Source organism: Molossus molossus, unplaced genomic scaffold (assembly GCF_014108415.1).
Source record: "Molossus molossus isolate mMolMol1 unplaced genomic scaffold, mMolMol1.p scaffold_m16_p_17, whole genome shotgun sequence".
Lineage (NCBI taxonomy): Eukaryota > Metazoa > Chordata > Mammalia > Chiroptera > Molossidae > Molossus > Molossus molossus.
The window spans coordinates 35632246-35647495 of NW_023425352.1; the positions used below are offsets into that span (position 1 = coordinate 35632246).

Sequence of the window (15250 nt, forward strand, 5' to 3'; positions counted from 1 at the left end):
TTCTGAAGTCCTTGACTGCTGGCCATCTGTCACCATCTCTTATCACCATCCCCCTTTAGGTGAAAATCCCTGCCATTAGTATTTAAATACAGGCCATAGAAAGATAATCTATTAGAATATTATTGAATATATGAATAACAGTCAACCAGTGTTAAATATCTATATCTAAGTAATTATTTAAATGAGCAATAAATAGCTTTTTGTTTTTCCTCATAGTACAATTATTTTCATAAATTACCTTTAAAAGTAAGGATTTTTTTGCCCTGGTCAATGTTGTTCAGTGGTTAGAACATTGGTCTGTGTACTGAAGGGTCACGGGGTTTGATTCCCAGTCAAGGGCACCTACCTGGACTGCAGGTTTGATCCTGGGCCCCAGTGGGGGTGCAAGCGGGAGGCAACCAATCTATGTGTCTCTTTCACATCTATGTGTCTGTCTGTCTGTCTCTCTCTCCCCCTCCTTCCCTTCCACTCTCTCTAAAATTCAATGGGAAAAGTATCCTCGGGTGAGGATTAAAATAACAAAAACAAAAATTAAAGATTTTTCAATATGAAAGGCATTCCCATTCTAGAAAATGTTATAAATAGAGAAAAGTAGAAAGAGAAATAATATAATTCTGTCACCAAAGGCAACGGGAATGAAACACCAATGTCTTCTTTTCTTCTGCTGTTGTTTCATGTCATACTTGTGTATTTTATTCCCGCCCTTCCCGTTCCTGCTGCTGCCATTCATACTGCCACCAGCTTCGCCACCCTCCGTTTACTGAAAGTAACACTGTATCTTCACTGGTCCTCACTTATAATTCTGTTCAGTTGGTCATTTTTAAAATACCATTTTCCAAACGATAAAATGAAAATTCAAGGTTTAGTAGGTGGCAGGGTTCCGACTGGGTCCGGGATACATCTAATAACTTCAAAGACTATTTTCTTTACATGTCATCACACACATCCTTTCTTATTCTAAAGATAATTCTGTCTCCTGCATTTTTACTTTTAAAATGGTATGGGAATTTCCCCATACCATTAACACTCATTATAAACATAGTTTTCATTGAATTCTAACAGTCCATTCTATGACTATTTTTTTATATTGATGAATTTTCAATTGTTTTCATTTTTATATATACTGCTTCATTTCTAAAAAAACAAATCATTACAGCCCGACTGGCATGGCTCAGTGGTTAAGCATCAACCCATGCACCAAGAGGTTCCCAGTTCGATTCCTGGTCAGGCCACATGCCCAGGTTGTGGGCCCGATCCACAGTGGGAGGCATGCAGGAGGCGGCCAATCGATGTTCTCTCTTATCAATGTTTCTTTCTATCTCTCCCTCTCCCTTCCTCTCTCTCTCTAATATTAATAAAGAAAAAAAAATTTAAATCATTATGAAACGTGATGTGTGAAGGGTAGTCCAATCAGACTGGGGTCTAGAAGAAAAGCCACCCAGAAAGGGGCAGGGCTGATGCATTAGTCAGGATTCAGTATTGGAGGCCTTTTCCCTGAAAGCCACTTGCTAAGCAAATATAGACAGACACCAGCTTATAGTCAAATGCTTTTCAAGTTAAGACTTTTTATATAAAATTCCAAATGTGTTGCTTTCTCTCTATGTTGCTAAGGTCTTTGCTTTCATCTTATCCAGTTTCTGACTTCTCTGACAGTATTCTGATCGTATCTCCTGACAAAATATTTAAACGTTTATATTCGCTTTGATTTTTTGTATCCTTAGGAAGTCATTTGGAGCCTACTATCCCAGGGAATAGAATTACAACCATCTTTTAAGTTCTGTAAAACTTTTCTGTTGAGCACTGAATCCCAATTATAGAATTTATAAATATTTTTCCCCCACTGGCTACCCATTTAATCCCATCTCTAAATCATGTTATGTTTGAAACATCTTGTTCAGTAGAGTTTTATTTTCCTGGCTACCTCAATTTTAGCTGCTTGAAGAAAAAAAATATTTTCTGCAGAGGCTGAGATATGGATAAATACCAGTTGTTTCAAAGGGCTAGTTAGGAATCCAGTTCTTACCGCTTTTTCTCGAACACCCGCACCAGTATAACCAGTATTGTGGCAGAGAGACACTGGGCATAGAGTGGAGAAAAAACAATTAGAAATGATTCCTCCCTTCATGGAGCATGAAGTTTAGTGGAAGAGGCATAATACATCCTGATGGACTTTTATTTCTTTATTTAAAATTTTTTTTTCTCTTTATTGATATGAGAGAGAGAAACATCGATGAGAGAGAACATCGATTGGCCGCCTCCTGCATGCCCCACACTGAGGATCAGGCCCACAACCTGAGCACGTGCCCTGACCGGGAATCGAACCAGTGACCTCTTGGTGCCTAGGTTGATGCTCAACCACTGACCCACACCAGCTGGGCCTGATGTTCTTTTATAATATATGCATACAGTAATAACAGTGTTCTATAAATGTTGTGTTTTGTTCATATTCTTAAAATAAATTGCAAACTTCAATTTAAAATGTTCGTCCGTTGGTTTTTTCACAGTCTTTGCAGCTAAAAGGAAAACATGCTAAAACAAAGCAGGATTGTAAGATGTGCCTGTTTGTCACGTATTAATTAGATGATACTTTATTAAAGCAAAGTTTCTCAGCGCCGTTCCTTCAGCCATGGGATTTTGCTGGATTCTGCACGAGCAGATGCGTTGGTAGCGCTATACGGCCCTGCTGACCCCCCGAAACTCAGAGCGCTGGTCAGATCTGCCAGTAAACCCTCCCTTTCCGGCCCTAGGTCCAAGGATCTCATCAAGGAAGCCATCCTTGACAATGACTTCATGAAGAACCTGGAGCTGTCGCAGATCCAGGAGATTGTGGATTGTATGTACCCAGTGGAGTACGGCAAGGACAGCTGCATCATCAAAGAAGGAGATGTGGGGTCACTGGTGTATGTCATGGAAGGTAAGGTTGTCACTCTGTTCCCTTGACAATGAAACTGTCACACGCTTGCTTATTTTTGAGGCATTTCATCTGATCAGCCTGCACCCAGATGGCATGAAACAGTTTCTTGTCTCCCTTTTTTGTTGAGAAACAGTTTGAAAAGAGGTGAAACGCTACTTAGATGCAAATTGTATGAAGTACTTGTGTTCGGAATATTAACATGAGAATCTCATATTTTTTTCAGACATCAGGGAAGTATGAGAATGTGAAGGAAATGCTATCTGTTGCACTGACTAGGACCATACATTGTTAGATCACTAGCAAACTCACAAAGCTTTGAAGAGAGCTCAAGTCTGTGGGAAGTACGTTGGGTCAGATAATGGAAGTGTCTTCAACTCTACCTTTAACTTTCAGTGTATGATTAGGTTTTCTGCATGATGATTCCATAAAAAGAGAACGGAATGTTTTCAGTGTTTTATATGTATGTGATAGAGGCAGAGTGTCCAGGTTGGATGGCATTTTAGCTGCCTAATTACTAAGAGTGATAGCTTGTTTTCAGAAATCTTGGACAAACTATGATGGAAACTGCTTTGAAAAAAACTGAGGCATGCACTCTGGAAATATGTTTTATGCTTAGGTATATTTTCCTAATGTGTATTTCTAACTTGGAACTTATAATGGCATGTTTTCCCTTTGTGGAAAGAAAGAAACCCGAAGAAATGACTGTTGATTTCCTTTTAGTTAAAGTCACTACAGTGACCACAGTCTTATAAACTGATGCCGATCTGACCCCCAGCTGTCATTCTGGCCAGTTCAGTGTATCTTTGTCTACATCTTGTGCTAATATCCTTATGCCAGAATGAGTGAAAGCAAAACAAAACCCTGTCATTTAAATTTCTGTAAGTTTTAATTGAGGAAATGTTTCATTGCTTAATTAGTTTTTTATCAACACATTCAATCTCAGAATTTAGATAGCAATGTTCTTATTAGAGGCGGATTCTTTTTGTTCTATGAACATTAATATTTATAAAGGGTATACCATGCAATGATGAATGAATAGGCTAGAGAGGATCATTCACACACTTGCTTATTATCAAGACATTTAGAAAAACACCCAAGGAGTTCACCTGGAAAATCAGTCCAATTTCTCCTGTATCTTTTTGGTTAACGGAAGTATTCTTTATAAAATGCTTGTTTAACATGTGCCTTAAGTGGTTTTTATTTCAGCCTGGGAACTGTCCCAAGTATTATTGCATACCTGAATGCCAAAGTTTCTCATCGTTTTAATAAAAGATAATCTTCATATGGTAAGACTTCACAAATTAGGATGATTGGGAACATCATCTGGAGGCAGTGTAAATATATTATCATGTATTTTCAAGCAAAATGAGTTGTGTGACTTTCAGACACTAATTGCTGGCTTGTAGAAATTTCAGTTTCAAGTTTGAATCAGAATTGTTTGGTATTCGTTTGTTAAGGCAGCACTATAAGTAGATCAAGTTGTTTACATTTTAATTATATTTTCAGTTATATAAAAGATTCTTAGAAAATTCTTGAATATAATTTATTTCTTACATGAGTAGACATGGTCTTAATTATGATGTAATATTTGTTAATATCCTTATACTTTTGCCTTCTCTTTTTATAATCATAAAGGTAAACTTCACTCCACGGTCATCCAAAATAAAACACATTTTGGTTTAGTGATTCAGAATTGTTGATATGAATAAAATATCTTCTTTGGGAACTTAATCTAACATTTTCCTACTAAAAAATGTCTGTTTATACCAATTACCATGGTGAATTTGCTTAGAGATCCTGGTTTTGCACATTTTCTGTGATCTTTCATTATGGACGCAGATAGATTACATTTTATTTTCTAAAAACGTCAAGTGTCTGTTTAGTGTCTTTAACCATTGGCTGCTTTAAGTTAAACTTTGTGTGTGTGTGTGTGTGTGTGTGTGTGTGGTACGTGCCCCTATCAGGAACCGAACCCAGGACTCTCTGGTCCGCACGCCGATGCTCAACCACTGAGCCAGGGCAGTTCAGCTCCTAAATAAAATCATCAATGTTCTTTTATGAGATGCTTATTAATGATAATAGCTTTTATTAAGTAGTTATTTATGCCAGGTAGTGTTTAATCACTTTATGAGGATTTTAATCCTCATAACAACCTTAATAGGTAGGTATTATATTATCTGCATGTTAACAGATGAAAAACTAACGTGTGGATAAGTTAGATAACTTGGCCAAGATCCTACATCCGGTGCCAGGATTCCGGTACCTAGTGTTACCTTTCACAGCATACAGATTACACGTACTGTTGGCCCGTATTTGTTGCAGAGAGTTTTGGGAGCTCATATAAGATGCACAACATTAATCCATGAGATAAAAAATGATCTGAGTATTTGCCAGACAGCAACAGAACTTGAATGACAATGGTTCAAAAATAAAATAATCTAGATGTTTCCTATTGAGACCTTGCAGGATTTCCTGCGTCCTTTAAACACTTAAACTGCTTACTGACCTTCCTGTAGAGTGTCGCTCATCCATTCTTCTCCTCTTATTAGTTCCTTTTGTCTTATTGAAAAATGGCTGTGATTTGGCTTAATCTCGGTCCACTTCTGTGTCATTGTTTAGGACTAACCTCTGTTGTTTACCTTGAAGGCCCTATTTGTGTGTGTGTGTGTGTGTGTGTGTGTGTCTACAATCAATAGTATTGATTTTGTTTTTCTCACAGGTTTTTTAAGTAAAATTTCTAAGAAGGAACAATTCTTTCAGCCCTCAACATAATGATTATTTTGATAGGACTTTTCCATGCTAATTGTTTACAGCAATTCTTAGGAACTAGCCTCACGGTTCTTTAAAAAAAAAATTTTTTTTCCTTTATTGATTTTAGAGAGAAAGGAAGTGAGAAGGAGAGAGAGATAGAAACATTGATGAGAAAGAACACTGGCTGGCCACCTCCTGCATGCCCCACACTGGGGATTGGACCCACAATCTGGGCATGTGTCCTGACCTGGAATCGAACCAGCGACCTCTTGTTTCATGGGTCGATGCTCAAATAGTGAGGCACACCGGCTGGACATCGCCTCACATTTCTTTTTGTGACTGCCCTGAGGTTTCTCTCTTGTCTTCTGAAGACTGGTCATCTGCTTCTTTTTCAGTGAGTTGGTTGATACCAGGTCTGCCTAGTAGACTGATGTCTGCCACTCTTCATTCTCCTACCTGGATATGAATCATGCTAGCCATGATCGACAGTAAACTTATACAGATTCATACTGCGACTTGTATTCCTCCCGCCCCTCTCCCCAGAAACGTTTTACTGTCTCTGTGTAATTAAATGATATACTGAAAGCTGATTCTAAGAGATATTTTATATCAAATTGAACACTAATGATGAGCCTCACCATGTCAGTTGGCATTCAAAACACTGCCTGAGAGGATGAAGGGATGGAATGTATTTTCATATAAAGTAGCTCTCTCGGTAAATTTAACATGAGAGACGGGCCGTTTTATGCTCCCAAATCAGGTGTTACCTTTTGACCTATGAGTTTTTCATGTTAATCTGAGAACTATCTTTAGAATAGTTGAAATACCAATGCATTTATTTTTGCAGGTTCTTTTCAGGACCAAGCTTATAACGTTAATGTTAAAGAGAAGGCTTATGTACTGTTCATATAAAAAAAACAACCCAAAACAAAACAAACATCTATTTCTGAAAAATTATCATAAACAAGGACTCTCTGGAAAAATTAAATGAAAATATTAGACTATATTTCAGTTATGGAGTTAAGGGTAAAGACAGGGAACTGAGATATTTAGAAGGCATGTGGGATATCATGTCTATTTTGGGGTGCCACCCTTCAAAAATAATTCAATACACTTGAGTCAGTCTAGGAAGCATAACACAGATTTTTAAAAAAATTGACATTGTCTCATGTATATGGAAGTTTTAAGCGTTTTTAAGTGCTGAAAGATGGTTACACAAAAAGGAAATTATTCTGCATGAATCGAGATGACCATAGAAGACATGCAAGTTACAGGGAAGAACACTTTGGGCTCAGCCAATGTGGCTCAGTGATTGAGCGTTGACCCATGCACCAAGAGGTCACTGGTTTGATTCCCTGTCAGGGCACATGCTCAGGTTGTGGGCCCAATCCCTAGTTGGGGGCGTGCAGGAGGAAGCCAATCAATGTTCTCTCTCATCGATGTTTCTATCTCTCTCTTCCTCTAACATCAATAAAAAAAAAAAAAAAAAGATGACTTTGGAATTAATATTCTACTAATTAATATGTTGCAAAAGTGAAATAAGCAGCCTGATGGAATGGCAAGAACCCCATCTCAAGGGTATTCTAGCAGTGTCTATATGACATGTAGGAGGAGAAACTGAGTGTGGGCGGAGGAGAGAGTCCTCCGGATACATCTCCCGTCCCGTCTCCAAACTCCAAGATTCTTTCTGTGGATCCGTGAATGGATAGCCTACAAGTTAGTTTATGAGAACCCAGTCCTCCAAAGGTTTCCTCTCCACAACTCTCCCCTCTATGGAGTGCTCATGTTTACTTTTAAAAGTTTTTGTGACACCGGGCCAGTGTGGCTCAGTGGACTAAGTGTTGTTCTATGCACCTGCACCAAGAGGTCGCTGGATCAATTCCCGGTCAGGGCACATGTCCAAGTTGTGGGCTTGATCCCCGGTGGGGGGCATGCAGGAGACAGCCAATCGATGTTTCTCTCTCATCCATGTTTCTTTCTCTCTCTTTTCCTTCCTCTCTCTCTAAAATCAATAAAGAAAAAATATTTAAAAAAAAGATTTTGTGATTTATATTATAGAAAATAAGACTGCATGCATTTTTTCTGCTACTTAATTTTTGCTGTTCAATAATATTTTCTGTATATATCCCAATTTATATATCCTTTCTACTATTGATTATATTAGAATTATTTCTAGTTATTTTGCTTCTGATGACTAATGATATTGAACATCTTTTTATATGTTTATGTGGTTTGTCCATGATTTCTTCCACCTAGGTTTCCGTTGGTTGATTGGTTGACTTTACACATTTTGAAGCTTAACCCTAGTTGATTACATATATTTCAAATATCTTCTCCCATCTATAGTTAGCGTTTTGTCTCTTCTGTGATGTGTACATTAATTTGGATGTAGTCAAATATAGATCTATCTTCTTCTTGGTTTGTGCTTTTTTTGTCTTTGTAAGAAATTCTGGAAGGCAGTATTCGTCATGCTTGTACGTGTGTGTGTGTGTGTGTGTATGGGTGTCCATGCATCCGGTAGGTATGGAAGGTAGTATCAGTTAAGGAATATATTCACACTTATAATCTAAAAGAGAGTTGTTCTTTTCAAAGTAGGAAGCTGGATAGGCAATACATTTCCCCCCAACATATTTTAAGAATTCTTTATAAATTGTCCTCAGGGGATGGTAATATGTTTTTGAATATGCTTGATAATAGCAATTTCTTTTTTCTGTGAGGGTAGATTTTATATTTGGAAATAATCATGTCAATTAGAGACAGATTTGATGAATACAGGTAGTTGATTAAGCTGAGTAATACTTTTTTTTTGCATGTATATGTACCATAATAAAGTAATGACATTTTTTGTACAATTCAAGAAAAATTAACAAGAGGAATTGGTCAAGAACACCATTATTGAAAAACTGACATGTTTTGAAAGGTAGTGTTTTTAATAATCATCAGGCTACTTAAGTCCTTGTTTGATTTTTGTAAAATGCAGCCTTATCACATGTGGTTCTACTAATGCATAGCTGTCCATTCTCTTTCTAAATGATTAATGGTGGAACTGAACGTACTACATTGCGAAGGTGAGTAGTGTGGCTTTTCTTACTTTTGAAGACTCCTGAAAGCTAAAATAATTACAACTTGATGTGCTTTTTTTTTCTGAGATGATATTTGAAAAAGAACATCAGTTTTCTCAAAAAATCAATCTGAAGTTGGTAAAGCAGGTCATGGACTATGTTAAAAAGGTACAATATCTATTTTTTACTCTTACTATTACTTCATAATAGCTATGGATTTTATTTATGTGAGGATTTATTTTGCTAAAGTAGCAATTTCTCTATTCTTCAATTTTGAGAAAATGCCAAATTTCACAGTTTAAAATACATTTTTGGTGAAAATGAAAAATAAATCATCATAGCTGAAAAAGTAAAAGAAAATATGGATTAGTACCTTTTTGGCAATAGTGTAATAACACGCTGATTTTTTGCTAATGAGGTAAAATTTACTTCAGCCATTATTACATGGATCTGTTGAGTAATTTGCATGTTGAACATTAAACAGGATTCTAAAATTGTGGATTCATTTTAAAAACACATAGATATATTTCTTCGGGGTCTTTAACACATTTTTCAATGATTTTTGTGGGGGGCTGGATAGACTCAATTCTTTTATTATCCATCCCTCTAATGAAAATCCTTGAATGGTTAGTAATCATTTTGGCACACTTTCAAAGGGCAGGGCAGATTGGAGCTACTTCCCAGCACAATGAAGCTGCGTGGTGTGTCTACCATGGCAACAGCCCACCCCATCCCACCAGAGAACATCAGACTAGGTCTCTGAGGTCCCTGTTGGAATTCTCCCATGACTCTGCATTGGAGAGACTCAGCCTGCAATTGCACATCCTATATCTGAATTTAACGACTGTGGATTTGGAAGGCGGAAGTCTGATTCTGATCTCTATACTTAGGCCCTTCTATAAACTCCTTGCTAATGAAAACAAAAATATTTTTGCACTAAAGCTCCTTAAGTAGTACACAGAGATTCTGGATTAGGATAGATGACTTAAAGTGGTCTTAAGAGGAATTCCTGAGAAGTTGCATTCCATGCATATTAAAATATCAAGGGATTATTATTAAGTATGTTTACATTGATGATTTATTTAGTTCTGTTTTTTTTTCCTGTTTAATTTGCCCAACTTTACTGAAGTGAATTGCTTTCTGTATATCACAAAACTTTTTTATAGTTATTTATAAGAATAATGGGAGCAAATGCTTTTAAAACCAGATTATTTAATTTCTGTTTGCCGCTTAATATTTTATATAACTTAACAAGAACAATTAAGTTACTCTTTATACATTTTAATATCAAAGCAAATTAAGTTACTCTGTTCATTTACAATAGCAGTCATATTAGAAAAGGCATCTACTGTAGTTGGTCAAACTCTTGTGAAAGGTGGTTTTCCATTTTATAAATACATAATGATGTGTTTACAGAGGAAAACAAACTTTACATAAAAATCATAATTAATAATCAATGTGTTTAAAATTTTTCTTCTAAAACTGGGCATGCTTCTATAAAAGATCATTGATTTCCCACTGGTTAAAAGAAAAGAGTGAACATTTGTTTCCAGGAGAGTTTAATTAGGAATCTGTTGTAATAACTTTCCCTGAAAGCCATATACATACTCATCAAATATGTATTTTTTTCATTTTTATGGCTAGAACATAATTCAGAGTTATATTTTATAGTTGGATCATGTTTACAGAGCATCATTTTATGCTACTCTACTATTCCATTACATTTCATGGTTTGAACCATTTAATACCTTCACCAATAATCTTAATATATTTTTATGCTGTCCCTGATGGTTTATTCAATGTTGGCACATGCCCTCAAATTAGAGCCATTATTTAAGGTTTATAACAATTTAATTTAATATTTCCAATGCAAGGATTTTTATTGACAACCCTGTTGAAAATATTCATATGCACATATTTGTACTGTATGTTCATGTATGTGTGCATGAATTTACATAAAATTATTCATTCTTACAGTTCAAATTATATTTCAAGAGATGATGGGGTGATGTAATATCATATGTAGGATTCTATCAGTTATTAAATCTAAATTTATAAGAGAAAAATATTGATAACATTAATCATAAGTATCAATGAAGGTTCTAGAGTGAATTAAAAATTAGTCTGCAAACATTGCCACTTACTTGCCCTTAGGGCTTGACTGTTTGCCTAACCCTCTTTCCATCTAAATCATACTTCTGCGGGCCCCAGGGAGCCCGTTCTCCCTGAGGGCTTAAGTGAGGCTCCCCTGACGGATGCTCTGGTAGTCTGAAAGTGTCGTGAGGAAAGGGGCCACTCACAGCTCTGGCCCCGGTGCCTGACTGTACAGTAGTTCACTAGGAGTCATATGTCCATGCACCTGGACAAGTGCAAGTCACCTCGCGGTGACAGCGGCAGCTCTGTCTCTGTCTCTCCATATAACTGGTTCTTCCACACACCACCCCCTCCCCATTTCCTCTGACCCACAGACCAACATGTGTGGCATACTGTTTTAAAATATAGGTTTTACTACTCTTTACTTATGACAGGAAAAAAATTAATCTACAAAGGGAAAATTCTTAGTTTATATATTTTATTTTTTTAGCACCATTTTTGGATGCCATTCTCTAAAAAAAAAGTAAGATAACTTGTTTGGAAAGTCTTGAAATTTTATTTAATCATATATATATATATATATATATATATTATATTTTTTAGAGAGAGAGAGAGGAAGGGAGAGAGCTAGAAACATCCATGTGAGAGAGAAACATCAGTTGACCACCTCCTGCATGCCCCTTACTGAGGATCGAGCCCGCAACCCAGGCATGTGCCCTGACGGGGAATAGAACCGGGACCTCTCAGTCCATGGGACGATGCTCAGTCCACTGAGCCACACCAGCTAGGCAGTCCTATAAATTTAAGTGTTTATTTATTTCACCAATTAAAAGGTCAGTGACATATGAAACAGGAAAAATGTTCAGTAGATTTTGTGTGTGTTGAGAATTAGGTTACATATATACGTAGCAGGCATTGCTAAACTTCCACACTTTTCTCCCCTTCATATGGTGTATTTGTACAAAAGGAGAAGAGGTATTAGACATAAAGCAGAGTGTGGATTTGGTTGCCATAATCCATGAATATATGAAATTCTTTTTATCTCCCTTGATAATTGAGAATAGCAAAGGAAGTATTTTAGTTATTTTTGCAATACAGTGTCTTTACTCTGATGAACTTATTAATTCATTTGATTTTTTATTTATTTCTACAATTCAATTCCTACAAATACCTTCTCAGTGCTGACTGTGTCTCAGTGGATACTGAGAATACAATAGTGAACAAGTCACATACAGTCCCTTTTTTTCTAGAGCTTACATTCTGGTTATACTGGTAGGGGAAAACGACAAAAAGAAAAAAACTATGCCCTGGCCAGTTTGGCTCAGCGGTTAGAGCGTCAGCCTGCGGTCCAGAGAGACCCGGGTTCGGTTCCCGCTAAGGGCACGTACTTTGGTTGCAGTTTGTCCCCGGCCTTGGTTGGTCGTGCGGGTGGCAGCCACTTGATGTGTCCCTTCACGTCAATGTTTCTCTCTCTCTCTCCCTTCCTCTCCCTCCCTCCCACTCTATCTGTACAAAAAAATGGAAAAAATATCCTCGGGTGAGGATTAAAAAAAAAAAAAAAAGAAAAAAACTATGATGGAGATAAGCCAGATATCTCCACATAGTGAAGTATCTATGAAAAAAATTAAATAAAAATTGAAATATCTATGAATCAATTAGATCAAACAAGATGATGTAGGCGAATATTATGAAGATGGGTCTGGAAATGATTGAGGAGAGGGGGATCAAAGACTTCTCTGAGAGGGTAACAGTTGAGTTGAGATCTAAATGACAAGAAGTAGCCAGATGCACAGAAGTGTGGTTGGTGGTTTCCAGATGAGGACAATAGCAAGTAGAAAAGTTATAAGGTAGGGAAAGCTTGGCATGTTAAAGAGACAGAAATAAGACAATGGGTCCGACTGGTGTGGTTCAGTGGTTGAGCGTTGACCCATGCACCAAGAGGTCACCTGTGTGATGCCTGGTCAGGACACATGACCAAGTTGTGGGCCGATCCCCGTGGGGGGCATGCAGGAGGCAGTCAATTGATGTTCTCTCTCATCAATGTTTCTAACTCTCTCTCTCACTTCCTCTCTCTCTAAAATCAATAAAGGGAAAAAAATAAAAGAAGACAATGGTATGAGTTAAGGTTGGAGAGGTTGGTCAAGGTCACACGAAGGACCCTGTAAGTAGTGTAATTTTATTCCAAGAAACTTAGATAGAATTGCAAGAAATTAGGTTGAGAAGGGATATGATCTGATTTATGTGTTATAAGTAGATAAATTAATTACACTAGTTGTCAAAGGTTGAAAAAGATGTAAAGTTCTGGGGGAAATGCAGATACCTGTTGGGAGGCTATAGATGTAATCCAAGCAAAATATATCATAGCTCAGTTAAGAGGTCAGTGTGGAGGTAGGAGTATTCTGTTAACTGCACCAGACTTAGAAGGAAGATTGATGACTATAGTTCTCAGCATTGTAATCGTTTTATATGCAACACAAAGCAGTAATTCTCACAGTGTAGTCTAGGGACCTTTTAGGTGCTCCTTGAGGTCAAAACTATTTTCATAATAAAATGAACATGTTATTTGTCTTCTGTCTCATTCTCTCGTGAGTGTACAGTGGAGTTTTCAAGAAGCCACATGATATGTGATATAGCAGCAGATTAAATGCAGAAGCAAGGAATGAAGTTGTCTTCTGTTGAGATTAGAAGACAATTAAACCAATTAGATTGCCCCAAAGTGTCAAGTAATGGCATACTCTTTATTAAATTCTGTGTTTTTAAAATGTAGTAAATTTTATAAAAATATATTTTATAAAAATATATTTTCAACATGTAATGCATTTATTTATTTTAAAGTGAAAAAATATTTTAACATTTTCTCAGTTTTAAGGTCTCATGGAGTAACATCAGCCCACATACGCAAAAGCTTTCTGCGATTTTTAATAATTTTTTTTTTTTATCCTCACCCGAGGATATTTTTTCCATTTTTTTGCACAGATAGAGTGGGAGGGAGAGAGAGGAAGGGAGAGAGAGAGAGAAACATCGATGTGAAGGGACACATCGAGTGGCTGCCACCCGCACGACCAACCAAGGCTGGGGACAAACTGCAACCAAAGTACGTGCCCTTAGCGGGAACCGAACCCGGGTCTCTCCGGACCACAGGCCGACGCTCTAACCGCTGAGCCAAACTGGCCAGGGCGATTTTTAATAATTTTTGGTAGTGTAAGGAGGTTCTGAGACTAAAAGTTTGAGAATGCTGCCCAAACCATATGACCTGAAGACAAATATGACCAGCTGGATGTTTGTTTCAGAAAACAAGCTGGGATTAAAGTCTATCAGCTATCACCTCCCTCCTGCCCCAAACAGTAGACCGTGTCACAAAACAAATGTCTTGTAAATAAAGTCTTGGTAAATAAGAAGCAGAAAAATGTCTGTAAAGGCCTGTGTTTAAATCTAGAGCAAATAGCCAACAAATCAACAATGGGCATGTGTGTTCCATTGAAGTGCTCATTATTCTCTTAATTACATTCCATTTCACAGTTTGAAAGGTATCCTTGTGGGTTCTGTTTGCATACTTTCTAATGTTTAAGATTTGGGAATTGAAATTGGGTTCCCAGTGATTATCTTGAATTAGTGTAGTATGATACTGATTTTTATTTTTGGTAATTAGACTTTAATTATAGTTCTAACGGAATAGAAGAAATGCTATTTGAATCTAATTATTCTTTTTTTGGAGAAGGCAATGTTTTATATTGTGCTTATTTCTTACTCAAGAATCCTAGAAGATGTAACATTGTGTATTTTGAAGTCTTAGTACAATAACTCTTCTAATACCTTAAATGCTTTCATGTGTGTGTGTGTGTGTGTGTGTATATATATATATATATATATTCTTTTATACATGGTTCCAGTGTAGTAACCTCAAAACATGTGTAAACCTAACTTATCAGCTATTGACTGGTTGTCTCTCTTTGCATTCTCATTGCTAGGTTTGAAATCTTATGATGCATTTTACAAGTCTTTCATTTGCTAGTGCACTTGCTTATTTTGATATCTCACCACCACACTATTAAGCATTTTCTTGGGAGAAGTTAAAACAACAACAACAACAAAACTTGCCACTTGCATTTATTCTTGGAAAGATAAATTTCTTCTTTCTTCTCCCAAAGGCAGCTCTTAGGAGATAAACAACATTGGAAGATAAAAGGCTTACTCCAACCGTGAACACACATGCATTATCTTGTGATGAGAAATTAATTTTAGGGATTATTTTTATGCAAGTTATCGCTCAGTGTTTTCTGCAACTGTACCTTTTGTTACCTGTTTTTACAAGGATAGACTTTTCTTGACATCACAGACTACTGTACTGGGTTTCTGCTCTGTCCTATATGTGTGTTATGCTGTAAACTTGAGCCATTTGGTCTTTGTTGTCATATAGAGAAATGACCGC

The 15250-nt window shown here is 36.9% G+C and overlaps 1 protein-coding gene across 2 annotated transcripts in view; it reads left to right on the forward strand.

The window, feature by feature from the left end:
- The window catches only part of PRKG1 (protein kinase cGMP-dependent 1), a 1169747-nt gene that overhangs the window by 152000 nt on the left and 1002497 nt on the right, over positions 1 to 15250 (forward strand). For both annotated transcript variants that reach the window (XM_036265967.1, XM_036265966.1), the window contains exon 2: positions 2748 to 2914. In XM_036265967.1, the coding sequence (XP_036121860.1) occupies positions 2748 to 2914 (167 nt within the window). The remainder of the gene's footprint in view (positions 1 to 2747; positions 2915 to 15250) is intronic.